The sequence below is a fragment of the Lutra lutra genome, chromosome 9 (assembly GCF_902655055.1).
Source record: "Lutra lutra chromosome 9, mLutLut1.2, whole genome shotgun sequence".
Lineage (NCBI taxonomy): Eukaryota > Metazoa > Chordata > Mammalia > Carnivora > Mustelidae > Lutra > Lutra lutra.
In genome coordinates, this window is record NC_062286.1 from 21,238,924 (window position 1) to 21,252,737 (window position 13,814).

A 13,814-nucleotide genomic window follows, 5' to 3' on the forward strand; every position below is an offset into this window, starting at 1 on the left:
ATCCCCTTTGTGGGTGACTGGGTCAGTTGCCGTCATTTGACTGATCTGAAGGGTTCCTCAAGAGAGAAGCTGAAATCGGCTTTCATCACTGGGTTTCTGTCAACCCCAGCCATGCCCTGACAGCTGGTCTCCATCTGTCCCCACCAACTCTCTGCTCTGCTCACCCGTGCTTCCATTCTTCCCATCTTTCCCAGTCTGTTTTCCCCTTCCTCCAGACAGCCTACCGGCATTCAGCCCTTTCTCGGCCCTGCCTTCCTCTTCTATTCCGTTGGCACCATCCGTTTAACCCACTGCAGTCTCCCGCCTGGATTACCACTGTGGCTGTTCTCCCAGCCTTCACCCAACCTGTGCGAGTAAAAAGGCAGGAAGCCCAGCCCCCAGATCATGTGCCCATCCCCTGAGCAGCCTCGGGGTCCCTCTCTGAGTGCTCCAGGTCATCCTGTGCCCAGTGGGTCTCATTCAGAGGTCTGGGCCTCTTGCCCTGCATGCCCCTAGACCTCATATCCTGGCTCCCCAAGCTGCTTGCTCAGTCCTCTAGCCTCTTGGCCTTTCCCAGCCTGTACCTACTTATTCTGCCACTTTTTTTTTTCTTTTTCGACCCAGACCATGCCAGCTTTGATCCTCTGCCCTAGGCTTTGCACCAGACCCTCTCACAGCCAGCATGGAACTCTCTTTGGAGAAGCCTTCCGTCCCATTGCTCACAGCCCATTACTGTGGCTAACACTCTAACACTCTTAGCCCACTATCTCCTTCGGCCAGTCCTCGCTTCCTTCAGCTAGCATTTAGTGAGCCCCTCTGTGTGCCAGGGACTTACAAGGGTAAAATGAAGCCTAGCTCTGCCGTCGAGGAGCCCCAGTCTAATATGGATGGATTCCAACGCAGTTTCCTCATCCATAAAATGGGGATTATCCTGTCGAACTACTTCACTGGGGTGCTCTAAGCTTTCTTTGAAACTGCATCTGAGTCTGTCACACAGAGCTCAGTGATGACAATGTGGTGTTGATGGTGTTGACATCCACTTGACAGCTGAGAACATGCTGCGTGGGGCAGTCAGTCATGTGGCTAGAGGGACAAAGCCAAGTTCAGTGCTCAGGGCACTGCTCCTCCCCTCAGCAGCTCCGTATCCTCCTCGTACCCCCTCGCACCCTTTCCTGCCCCATCTGCTGCTCTAAAATAGGCCGCTGGGATGCAGACACAATCAGGCTAGTGGCCTCACTCCCCAGGTGGAGGAAGTTGCCCATTTTCACCCCAGGCCTGCCTTCAAGTCTCTGGAGAGTGTCCACTTGATCTGCCACTCCCGGTGGGCACCGAGCTTCTCACATGTGCCTGGGGGTGTCGCCCATGAGAACGTGTCTCCTGTAGGAGGTGACAGAGTTCACAGTGCTCCCCCACTTGGTGCCCAGCTCCCCAAAGCTGGATTCCATCAGTCATGTATTGTAGCAAACACTGGTGAGATTTGCTCTTCAGGCTCCAGAATTCTGGGTTAAAGTAAAAATACCTATTTGCTTTAGTGATGGAGGTGAGCCAGGTTCATAAGAAGGCAGCTGGCAGACGCAGGCACAGGAAAGGGGATGACATTGACCAGGTGGAAGCATTCTGGGTATAAGGTCAATGGCAGGTAAAAACACTGCATCTGGGAGGGAGAGGTGGAAACACATTTTTAGCCCAAGATGAAGTGTCCAGTACCTCTTTGAAGGAGTCTTACATCACAGGGGGAAAAAGTCTGTGTCCTTCAGAAATCTATTTGAGTCAAAATAAGGAAGGAAATTGGTTTGTCCTAAAGCCCAGTCCTTTTAGGAAATTTTCTAGGAGATGGGAGGAGGACAGCAAGTTTTCCTGAAAAGAAGATGGAACGTTTTCCACCTTATTTCATTTTTTTTTTCCAAATAGGATAAAGCTATTTGGGTGGCTTTAAATTACTGTAGTTATTTTACATTATAAAATCAATATAATATGATACAGAAAATTTGAAAAATTAGAGGAATGAAATCACCTATTATCCCAATCAACACAGACCTCATTATTTATTCCCACCTGGTCTGTTTTTTGTGTGCAATGTTTTTACATAATTATAGCAACACATAGCATATCATTTCCGTGTACTGACATGCGATTCTTCTTTTAAATTTTTTTTTTAAGATTTTATTTATTTACCTGTCAGAAAGAGAGAGAGAGAAAGCACACAAGCAGGCAGAGAGGCAGGCAGAGGTGGAGAGAGAGGCAGGCTCCCCGCTGAGCAAGGAGCCCGATGTGGGACTCGATCCCAGGATCCTGGGATCATGACCTGAGCTGAAGGCAGCGGCTTAACCCACTGAGCCACCCAGACGTCCCTTCTTTTAAAATTTTTAAGTGTTTTATGAGATACATACAGAAGAGTGCAGAAAGTATGTCTAATTTTTTTTTAAAAGATTTTATTTATTTATTTGTCAGAGAGAGAGAGGGAGAGAGAGCGAGCACAGGCAGACAGAATGGCAGGCAGAGGCAGAGGGAGAAGCAGGCTCCCTGCCGAGCAAGGAGCCCGATGTGGGACTCGATCCCAGGACACTGGGATCATGACCTGAGCCAAAGGCAGCTGCTTAACCAACTGAGCCACCCAGGCGTCCCAGTATGTCTAATTTAAAGAGTAATTTAAAGCAAACACCTGTGTAACTCCCATCCTTTTCAAGGAAGAGACTTGAATATTTGCTGTTCTCAAGAAGCTTCCCACCATGTGTCCCTTCCCAAACACAGCCCCGCCTTGGCCTCCCAGAGATAACCAACCACCCTGACTTTCCTGATTTTCTTGGGTTTTTTCTTCCTATGACTATATACCTCCTAAGTACTGTAGTTCAGTTTTGCCTGGTTTTGAATGTTCTATGGACCTGTCCTGTATTTGTGGCTTCAGTTTTTTGTGAGATGTTATATGTAGCTGTCGTTAGTTCATACTCATTTTTAGTTTAAAAGAGAAAATGTAGAATTTTTATGTATTTCCATTCAGTCTCTATCCCAAATCTCGACCTTATTGGGTAGCCCGGGTTTGAGACACTTTTCTTTTGATTTTATTTTTAAGTACTCTCTATATCCAATGTGGGACTCAAACTCACGACCCTGAGATCAAGAGTCACATACTCCATGACTGAGCCAGCGGAGCGCCCCTGGGACACTTCTATAGTTAGGAAAATGCGTTCTGTTCCCCTACTTGTGACTTTCCCCACCCGATAATAGGGCGGGGTGGGACGGGGTGGGGGATGGGTCTCAGACCGAGAAGCATCGCTGCCCCTCCCTCTTGCTGGCAATGGGCGCTGGCCACTCCGCCCTTTGGCTGGCATTCTACAAAGCAGCCACTCTGGGCCGCTGGAGTCCTGGAGCTGCAGCTGCCGTCCTTCCAAGAGAGCTGACGGAATTATTTCTGGGGCCTGCAGACAGCTGGCGAGAGCGGGGAAAGCACAGCAGGGCTGAGGAATCCGCCAGAAGGTCCGCCTGGGGAAGGGTGATGGTGGTGATGGTGACTGCCAGTCACAAAAGCCTGGTGCTTTCTGGCTGAGGCCTCAGTTGCAGGCCAGGATTCTCATCTCCAGTGTGTGTACACCTCCCTGCCCTGGGCTCACAGAAAGGGATTTACTCCCCTTTACTGGTGTTTGCTGGTGCTCAGTCTCCCCCAGCCTCAAACATAAAGCCTCCGGGGCCAGGGAGCACTTGAAAGGAGCAAGGTTTCTGGCCAGACCCAAAGGCTGCACGCAGGGGCCGTGACGCGCTGAGTGTCACATACGTGTCACCACGCAGCAGGCCTCTTTGATCCCGACGCCACACTCGCTTGCTCTTACTGTCAGCCTGGCCTTCCCACAGCGGTCGGTTTCTCACGGCTAATCTCGAACAGATGGTCTGCAGCTCCATTTCTTACCACTCTCTTGGGCTAATCCCTTGGAATTTCACTCTTCCCTCTGTGCCCTGTTGGTGGAGTCCCAGCAGGCTGGGCCAGGCCAGGCCCTGTGAAGCCATGGGATTAAGACTTCTTACTCCATCTTAGCCTAAGGACTCGGCCCACTTGGGTCCATAGACGCCTTCCCAGAAGCCAGTCCCGCCCGCCTCTCAGGCTTTACTGATAGCAGCTCCTTTGTCCTTGTTTCTTTATGCTTCTTCAAGAACAATCCCTTGTTCTCCACATTGGGCTCTTGTGGCTTATGGCTGCAGGACGAAGGGTCCAGTGTATCTCCTGGGGGTGTAACATCGACCCCAACCCGTGGAGTGTCCGCCCCCTCATGTGGGACCACTTGGCTTGATAGGCGCTTTTTTCTGCCTCTGGATCTCCAGAAGATGCCTGAGCCCCACATGAAAGACAGACCTGCCCTTTTACCTTCCCCAGTTCTCTCCCCACGGCTAGGTTCTACCTCCAGAATCTCTCCAAACATTTTGTACAAAACTCCTGGGTGACCCAAACCAGGCCCACCATTCAGATCCGCCCTCAATGCCAATGCTGGCCTGGTTGGAGAGGAGACTAGGAAGAGTCTCGGGCTTCTGGGTGGGTGATAAGGGATGGCGCAGCTGGTTTTGGACAGGCTGCGTGTTTGTGCCCGTGGACCATTCCCATGGAATGGTCCATGGGCATTTGGATGTGAAATGCCCTCACACCCTCATTGGCATAGAATAGTTTCCGGATTCCTGCTTACCCTGGAAAGCAGAGTCCCAGGTACTGAAGAAATCCGTCATAAGGCAGGTAAAGTGTGATCATGGGACGTGGTTAGAGGTCGTGCAGCGGAAATGACTGTGAGCTTGTCTTTTTTATTTTGACTTGACACCTAATTGTTATTTTCATGAGTTCATACAAATTGACTAGGGCAGTGAAAGAGGTGCGGGACTGCAGGGTTAGAGACGATGGTGAGTTCACAGGTGTCTGTCATTTTGCTTTATACCCAACATGTATGTTATAAATACCATTTTAAATCGACTCAAGAGTTGATAAAGCCAATTAAGAATTATGAAATTATATTTGCTTTAATATTAGTTAAGAACTGTTTAGTGCTTTACTGTTTAGAAAGGCAGTTCACTTTATTAAAAAATTATATGAATTAAAGCCTTCGCTGTTGCCCACTCACCTCAAACTTCCCTTCTTGGCTCTTGTGTTCTGGCCAACCTTTCATCTGTTCTCATTTTTCATCTCGGGGGAATCATTGAGGATGCTACAAGTATAAGTACTCCCATCTTCCCCGCCCCCACAACCCCCTTTAGGGTCGGCTCTCCCAGTTCCGTTCTGTTACCTTTTCCTATGTATTGATCAGAGGAAGAAAAATAGCTGCATGTTTTGGTTTTCTTTTACTAACCACTGCCAATATTGCCTTTTGGTCCTTTGGCAAATGTTATCTGCTTGGAGCAAAGGAAAAGCCACACCATTCATTGTCCCCAGCTACCAGAGCTGGCTTCCCCTGCCCTACCAGTTAGCAGCCCATCGGCCATTAGGGTTGGCTTACCCACTGTGGATCCTTCGTGCCCAAGGGCAGGTGTGTGCGCTTGCCATGTGTGTGCCTTGATATCACAATGACCAAACCCATTGTCTGTAAAATCACACCTTCTTCTGCAGCGGAAGAGGAAATGGGAGTCTTTTTTTTTTTTTTTTTTAAAGATTTTATTTATTTATTTGACAGAGAGATCACAAGCAGGCAGAGAGGCAGGCAGAGAGAGAGGAGGAAGCAGGCTCCCTGCTGAGCAGAGAGCTCGATGCGGGGCTCGATCCCAGGACTCTGAGATCATGACCTGAGCCGAAGGCAGCAGCTTAACCCAGAGCCACCCAGGCGCCCCAGGAAATGGGAGTCTTAAACCAGCCCCTATTCAAAAGGAAATCCGTCCCCTGCAAACCCGATTCCTATCAAGTTTGTTTTAAGGTCTCTCTGCAGGAAGCATCCCTTTCGCACCATTCTGGCCCCACGAGTCTTTGTGGAGCCCGGGAGTCCCTGGCCCCCTCCAGTTGAGCTGCCGGCAGGAGGCAGCTGTGCGGGCCAGACTGCCCGCTCTCTGCGTCTCACACCTCACTGCAGGCACAGGGGAGCTGGGGAAGGTGATGACAGGAGCAGGCAAATGCAAGACGCGGTGTTCGGGCTGGCATTTCCTTGGCAGGACTGCACCGCGTGCCTTCTAAGAGCCTGGGCTTGTGTGCGTTTCACGAATGAGAAGCAGCAGCTGCCATGACCTTGACCATCCAGCCGGCAAGGTGCCCCCTGTGCAGTTTTGCATTGGAACGGCTCACTGTGGTAAGCAGCAGGAGGGTGGGCAGTACGGGAAATTGTCCTTTATCCAGCAAGACGGTTATTAGATAGCAAACAGCAGTCACTGTCACTGTTTTAAACATAAAAAGGCTTTCCCAGGAGACACTGAACTCCCGGGTCATTCAGTGCTGCTCCCCCAGCTCGTGCATCACCTTGGCTTTCACCCAGCAGGGGTTTGGGAACATAAGGACTGCGTGCCACAGAATTAGAAAATTGGGGAATATATACCGTGTACAGTTGGCTAAATCTTGGCGTATCAAAGATACCCATCTTGCTGTGGAAGGCATCATTGCTTCCCCACATAAATTGTAGAATTCTTAAGATCTGCACATTTGCAGTGTACCTGCATCCTCTCAGTCCTGACTGCCTCTCCTTTTCAAGGTCACTGTTGGTGGAGACCAAGGACTGAAGGATTGGTCAGGGTAGACTTGAGGAATCTCTGCAGCTCTAGAATTCCATAGCTCTGAGTTATTCCTTCTAATACCATTTAACTCCCTGGCATGCTTCCATTTCTGCCTGGGAGGACAGCCATGTGGTTTGAATTCTTTCATTTGCATAGACGAAATAGCTGGGTGATCAAAGTTTTGGATTAGACAAATGGGGATGTGGGATACAGCCAGAAGTCCTTAAAGGAGGTGACATTTATTTTAAGGCACAGTTGTTACTTAATGATGATTTGATTATAATGTTCACTTCTGTCTAATGTAGTATCTTAGTCAGCTCGCGCTGCTGTAATAAAAATACCATAGACTGGGTGGCTTAAACCATAGAAAATTACTCCTCACAGCTCTGAAGGCTGAGAAGTCCAAGATCAAGGCGCTGGCCAAATCACTTGTTGGTGAGGACTCTCCGCCTGGCTTGCAGATGACTGCCTTCTCTCTGTATCCTCACAGGGGGTGGGAGCTCCGGGGGAGCGGAGTAGAGGGAGAGAAGGAGGTGAGGGGTGTCAGAGATTACCTGTCACTTCTTCTAAGGCCGCTAATCCCGCTTATGAGGACTCTGCCCTCATGGACTAGTTCCCTCCCAAGACCCAGCTCCAAATACTATCACACTGTGACCGGGGCTTCAACATAGGAATTTTGGGGCTGATACAAACGTTCAGTTCACAGCGTATGTAGTAAACCATTGGGCCGATATTGGCTCTGTCTACACAGTAACTGTGTTTGGAATAAATGAGTGATTTGAAGCACCATAAATTAGTAAAACGGATACCAACAGTGACCACCTGACAAGAACGTTTTCTGAATATGGAGGGAAAGACAGTCATAGCTAGTGGCATTTAAGGAGCTCATGAGTATGTATTTCGTGTATTTCAACAATGTGCTCAAATCTTTTCCCTCCTGAGGGACTCTCTAAGAGGGCCAAGGTGTCTTCCCCACTCACCCACCCCCTCACTGCATTATGTTCACAAATGTACGTACACAGACAGAAGGCTCATTGCAGAAAAAGATGCCAGGAACATCTTTTCTTCATTTAGTTTAGCAAAGACTAGCAGGGAGAGCTGGAGGACTGTGTGCTAAGGAGGTTACTGGGGGAGGTGAGAAGCGTAATGAATGCCAACCTCACTGGTGAGGGGGACTGGGCAGGATGAGACTTCTTGGCCAGCCAGCCAATTTGGAAATCTAGAGAAGCGTGGGGGCGGGTATACGGGTGTAGCAAGACCATCATCCCACCGTCACCAAACCACTCCTCTCACTCTCAGCTCTGGCTGTCTGGTACTACGTGAGACACACCCGGTTTAAACCAATTCCTGGTAACTTAGTTTTTAGGCAAGAAGCGTCCCACTACCCAAAGTTAGTCACTTTGTAACACAGTTTGGGTCTCTGTCACCCATGAGACTGAAGCTCTTGAGAGCAAGGCCTGTGTCTTCCTCAGGGCTGGGTCTGGTGCTTGACACTAGAAGAGACTGAGGTTCCAGACTATTTTAGGGCACACAGATGTTCGTTTTTATTCACACGTAACCCTAGCGTGTTCTGAAGCTAGACGTCTGCCAGACGGTGGGGCTGGAGGTCCCAGCACCCACAGAACCTGCTCCACCAGGCGGCGCCCCTCCATGTTGGCAATGTGGCCCGTGGCCAGGAGCCTAAGCTCTTTTCCGCTAGGGCTGCCGTAACAAAATACCACAGACTGGGGGGCTGATAAAACAATGTATTTTCTCACCGTTCTGAGGCTGGCGGTCTGACATGAGGGTGTCAGTGTGGTCCGTTTCCCGGGAGAACTCTCTTCCTGGCTGGTAGATGGCTCCTTTCGCACTTGGCCTTTTTTCAGTCCTTATGAAAAGGCCTAGTGGTGGGTGGGGGACTGAGCCCTATGGCATCTCTCCTTATAAGGATACTAAGCCTATGGGATCCGGGCCCCACCCTATGATCTCATTTAACCTGAGAAACTTCCTCAGCGGCCTCACCTCCAAATGCAGCCACACTGGAGGTAAGGGCTGTCTGATGTGATTTTGGAAGAACAAAACATTCAGTTCACAACAGCTCTGGTCATCGTCTGGCTTTTCAGTCCCTACTTTGTTGCAAACTTGCTGTGTGACCTTGAGGATGGTTCCTTTATCTTTTCTAAGCCTCAGCCATTCCAGGGCGATAATGGCACAATCAAGCTGCGTATCCCAGGGCATTGTAAGGATCAAAGAAGATAAGGCAAATGATGGGTTTAGTGAGGACCCCAGTATACAGTAGGTATGCACTGATTTTTAGCATTAATAGGGTCCCCTGAGTTATGAGGAGTTCCCTCTGAGGTTATCCTGGGAATCTAGTCTCTTCAGAGCTAGGTTAACTGTCAGGGATTTCTGCAAGAAAGAAGAAAAAGATAGGTTGGGTGGGGGACCCAATTTTATCCTATTATAATTTGAAAATACAGAAAACCATGAAGAAGATAAAAATCCCCTGTAACTCCTCTACCCAGAACCAACTCTGATAACCTTTCTGTTAACTCAGACATGAATATGAATCTGATCCTTCTTGCGGAGTTGTGTGGTTTTTTCATTTCCAAAACTTCTGTTTCCGCCTCTTTAAAAAGGAGACTAAGGTTCCTACTTCTCGGGGTTAGTCGGCGCGTGGCTGAACGCATGTGAAGTGTGCCAGGCATGGCGTGTTAGCTTACTAAGAGCGATTGCTCTCATTTCTACTGAAGAAAACACCCTCGGGGTTTGATACCAGCATCAAAGCTCAGATGGGAATTCCCAGTAATTCATTATCACATCACCCTTCCAAGGACCCCCCTCCCCCTGCCCTTCAGGGTTGCGCTCTAAAGCAAATCAATATTCCCTTTACAACACTGACAAACAATAAGCGGTTTCCCAGCATGAATACTGCTGTTTTTCCTCTTGCCCTAGAGCAGTTTTAAAAGGTGAGGATTATATATTTGCACAGGGGGCTGGAAGTGGGGGTGTCTTCTCTCGGCCACCCCTCCCACCACCATCACTTCCCTATAGTGCAAACTGAGACGTCTCCTTTCACGGTCACCCTTGGCCTTGGCTGTGTAATGGGAGACAGGGAGATTGTATCTGTCAGCCTTTCTGGGCTTCCTTTGGCCAGGATGGTTGTATCCCTCACCTGTGAAGAAATTCATTTCCTAATTGCATATTAAGTTAAACTCCAGTTTTCAGATTTTAGGACAAAAGATCAAATATACTCAGCTTCATCTGACTTCAGACAATGAGCTTGTGGCAGCGACTGTCCTATCTTCCCATCTCTGTCACCTGACTCCCCACGGCCTCTTTGCTCACCACCTTCCTCACTAGGGGAAGGGCCCCTTCTCCCCAGAGGTTGGACTGACACCTATGGGGAGGGGAGCAGGTATTCCTGGGAAACAGCTGTTGCTGTGTAAGGGAATGGGGTTCACTCCCACCACCTGTCCTGTTCCCCAGCGCCACCCTCAGCAGCAGCCCCACAAGGGACTGGCCTCTCCTAACAGCAGGAGAGCCTCAGGGTCTACCCTGAATGGCCCCAGCCAACTTTCTTGGTGTCGGGACTCCCATGCATTCCAGCCTGGTCAGCTTGACAAAAATTGCTTAACCAGGTGTGTCTAGGAGAGCAGGCAAAGATCACCAGATAGCTGACCCATCTCCTTACAAGAGATATTCCTTCAACAGGTTCTAAAGCCTTTTCATCCTGGGAGACAGCCTCCTCACAGCTTACCTGGTGGCAGGCAAATGAAATGACAGGAGTAAGAGGAAATCTGTTGGGTCCTCTGCTCTGTCCACGGTAATTTCCGGTACTGGAAAAGGGATGAAAGCTGAGCATTGTCCCGAACATACCCAGAAAACGAATACGTAACGGCCTACGACTACTCATTGCTTGAAGCCTTTTTATCGTGTTGGGGTACAACAAGTAGCTGAGGCCATTCTTTCATTTGTTCACTGGTTTCAAGTATCCTGTACTGGAGGCTGGGGCTGAAGAGGGAGCAGAAACAATGATCACTAATAAGGCTTTTGACCTTGAGAACCTTAGCACACAGGTGCAGAGAGACTCAGGACCATGAAGTCTATGAAGGGGCAGAGAGAGTCGGGGAAGGCTTCTTAGAAAGGGGGATAATTGGATTAGGTCCTGGAGAATCAGCTCCAAGAGGAAGAGAGTAGTTAGTGGTCAAAGAGGTCCACTTAGGGGATGATCCATTTTGAGTTGATTTTTGTGTAAGATAACATCATTTGCTGAAAAGACTATCTCTCCTCCGTTGAATTTTTTTGCACCTCTGTCAAAAATCAGTTGCCCATACTGACGTGAGCTATTTCTGGATCTTTATTCTGTTCCAGTGCTTTTGTATCTATCCCCCACCCGTACCACCCAGCTTTGATTACTGTAGCTATGTAATAAGTCTTGAAATCAGGTAGACTAATTCCTTCCATTTTATTCTTCTTTGTCAAAATTATTTTTTAATTTTTATTTATTCGAGAGAGAGAGAAAGACACCCAGCAGAGGGAGAGGCAGAGAGAGAGGGAGAGGCACAGAGAGAGGGAGAAGCAGATTCCCCACTGAGCAAGGAGCCAGACATAGGCCCAAGGATCATGACTTGAGCTGAAGGCTTACACTTAACCAATGAACCACCCAGCACCTCTGTCAAAATTATTTTAGCTTTGTCATTTCACATAAACTTTGACAATAAGCTTGCCTCTGTCTACAAAAGATTTTTGCATTAAACAGTATATATCAATTTGGGGAAAATTGACATCTTTACTCTGTGGGGTGTTCTAATCTATGAATATGGTATGTCTTTCCACTTAGATCTTTGATTTCTTTCATCAGCGTTTTGTGGTTTTTAGCATATAAATCCTGTATATGTTTTCTTAGATTTATGTCTAAGCAGGGGCACCTGGGTGGCTCAGTGGGTTAAGCTGCTGCCTTTGGCTCAGGTCATGATCTCAGGGTCCTGGGATTGAGTCCCGCATAGGGTTCTCTGCTCGGCGGGGAGCCTGCTTCCTCCTCTCTCTCTCTCTCTCTGCCTGCCTCTCTGCCTACTTGTGATGTCTCTCTGTCGGATGAATAAATAAAATCTTTAAAAAAAAAGATTTATGTCTAAGCATTTTAATTTTTTTCCATGCACATGTATTCATTGCTAGTATATAGAAAAACTAACTTTTTGTATGTTATAAGTCTTGTATCTTGCATTTTGGCCAAACTCATTTATTTGTTCTAAGAGAATTTTTTTTTTTTTTTGGTAGATTCTTTGGAATTTTCTCCAAAGATGATCATGTCATCTGCAAACAGGGACAGTTTTATTTTTTTCCCTTTTTGATCTATATGCCTTTTATTTCATTTCTTTTTTTTTTTTTAATTTGAGAGAGAGAGAGTGAGAGAGAGAGAGCACGAGAGGGGAGAGGGTTGGAGGGAGAAGCAGACTCCCCATTGAGCAGGGAGCCCGATGTGGGACTCGATACCGGGACTCTGGGATCATGACCTGAGCTGAAGGCAGACACTTAACAGACTGAACCAACCAGGCACCCTCATTTCATTTTTTAATAGCTGGCTAAAACTCCCTTTGTTGAGCAGCAGTGAAAACAGTGGACATCCTTGCCTTGTTCCCAGTTGTAAGGGGAAAGCATTCAGTCTTTAAGCATTAAGTCTGATGTTAGCTAACTAGGTAAGAACATCATGGATGTTCTTTATTAAGTTGAGGAAGTTAACTTTTATTCCTACTTTTCTGAGAGCTTTTATCATGAATAGATGTTTGGATTTTGTCAAATGCTTTTTCTGCATCAAGCGATACAATTAGGTGATTTTTTCTTCTTTAGCCTGTTAATATGGTGGATTACATTGATTAAATTTTCAAATATTGAACCGACACTGCATGCCTGGAATAAACTCCATTTGCATGGTGTAAAATTCTTTTTACATATTGCTGAACTCCACTTGCCAATATGTCGTTAAGAATTTCTGTATCTATATTCATGAGGGATATTACTCTATAGTTTTCTTTTTTTGGGTACTGTCTTTGTCTGGCTTTGGTATCAGAGTAATACTGGTTTTACAAAATGAGTTGGGAACGCTTCCTTCTCCTTTCTGCGAGAGATTGGCATTCATTCTTTAAGCATATGGTAAAGTTCTCTAGCTTTTTTAAAAATAGTGGTTCTGGGGGACCCAATCTGGAGCAAATAAAGCTGAATCTTGGGATTGGGGCTTGAGTGAAGGTGCTTTAGGTGCTTTTCCAAAGCTCTACAGATGAGCTAATTAAGTGTGCAGCCAGCTGTGGGGTCCGGTGTGGTAGTAGCCTTGAGGAAGGATGGGAAGGTGAGCTGAAGCAGAATCTGTTTAAAGAATGACATGAATTAAACAACGGGAAGTCTTAGAGAATTTGGCTCACAGAGACATGCTCCAGGAGCCCCTGCTATCTTTGGGACCATATGGTATAATGGGGACATTGGTCATGCAAAGCATCTGGGTTGACTTGGCTGCTTAGAAGCCATTGATTCCTTACTTAGCAATTTTCGCTTTCTCATTGGTAAAATGCAGCTCCTCGGGTTGTTTCGAGAATAAAACAATATGGAAATGCTTTTGAACCTACATTGATGTTTCTTTGGGCCCCAGATTCCTCCTCACTGCCACTGTGTGTGTCATGCTTCCCAGTAAATCCCAGCGGGAGACTTGGGACCCCAGTCGACTGCAGGACTGATGTTCTTAGGCTGTGGAGAAACTTCCTCCCCTTCCCTGCTCACTTACTCTGCCCATGGAGTTTGGGCTCTGAAAGGAAGAAGTGGGACCTTGGTTACAGTGAAACAGGACTCTGACCTTGACCAGTGCCTTCCTCTCACCTTTCGTAGGAACATGCTTGCCAATTCAGGCAGCGTGAGGATTCTCATCAAGGGAGGCAAGGTGGTGAACGATGACTGCACCCACGAGGCTGATGTCTACATAGAGAATGGCATCATCCAGCAGGTGGGCCGTGAGCTCATGATCCCTGGCGGGGCCAAGGTGATCGATGCCACTGGGAAGCTGGTGATCCCTGGAGGCATTGACACCAGCACCCACTTCCATCAGACCTTCATGAATGCTACGTGTGTGGACGACTTCTATCATGGGACCAAGGTAATGCTCCTGTTCGCTTCCCTTTGGCTTCTTCCATTTGTGGGGCTGCTCCAGC

At 47.8% G+C, this 13,814-nt stretch overlaps 1 protein-coding gene across 4 annotated transcripts in view; it reads left to right on the forward strand.

Annotated features, from left to right (window-relative positions):
- Positions 1–13,814, forward strand: part of DPYSL5 (dihydropyrimidinase like 5) — a 93,512-nt gene that overhangs the window by 28,479 nt on the left and 51,219 nt on the right. For 2 of the 4 annotated variants that reach the window (XM_047746799.1, XM_047746798.1), the window contains exon 2: positions 13,495–13,759. In XM_047746799.1, coding sequence (XP_047602755.1) covers positions 13,499–13,759 — 261 coding nt within the window. In that variant the 5' untranslated portion in view covers positions 13,495–13,498. Of the gene's footprint in view, positions 1–1,600; positions 1,619–13,492; positions 13,760–13,814 lie in introns of those variants that run through there. The other 2 variants (XM_047746797.1, XM_047746800.1) reach the window with 2 other exon arrangements.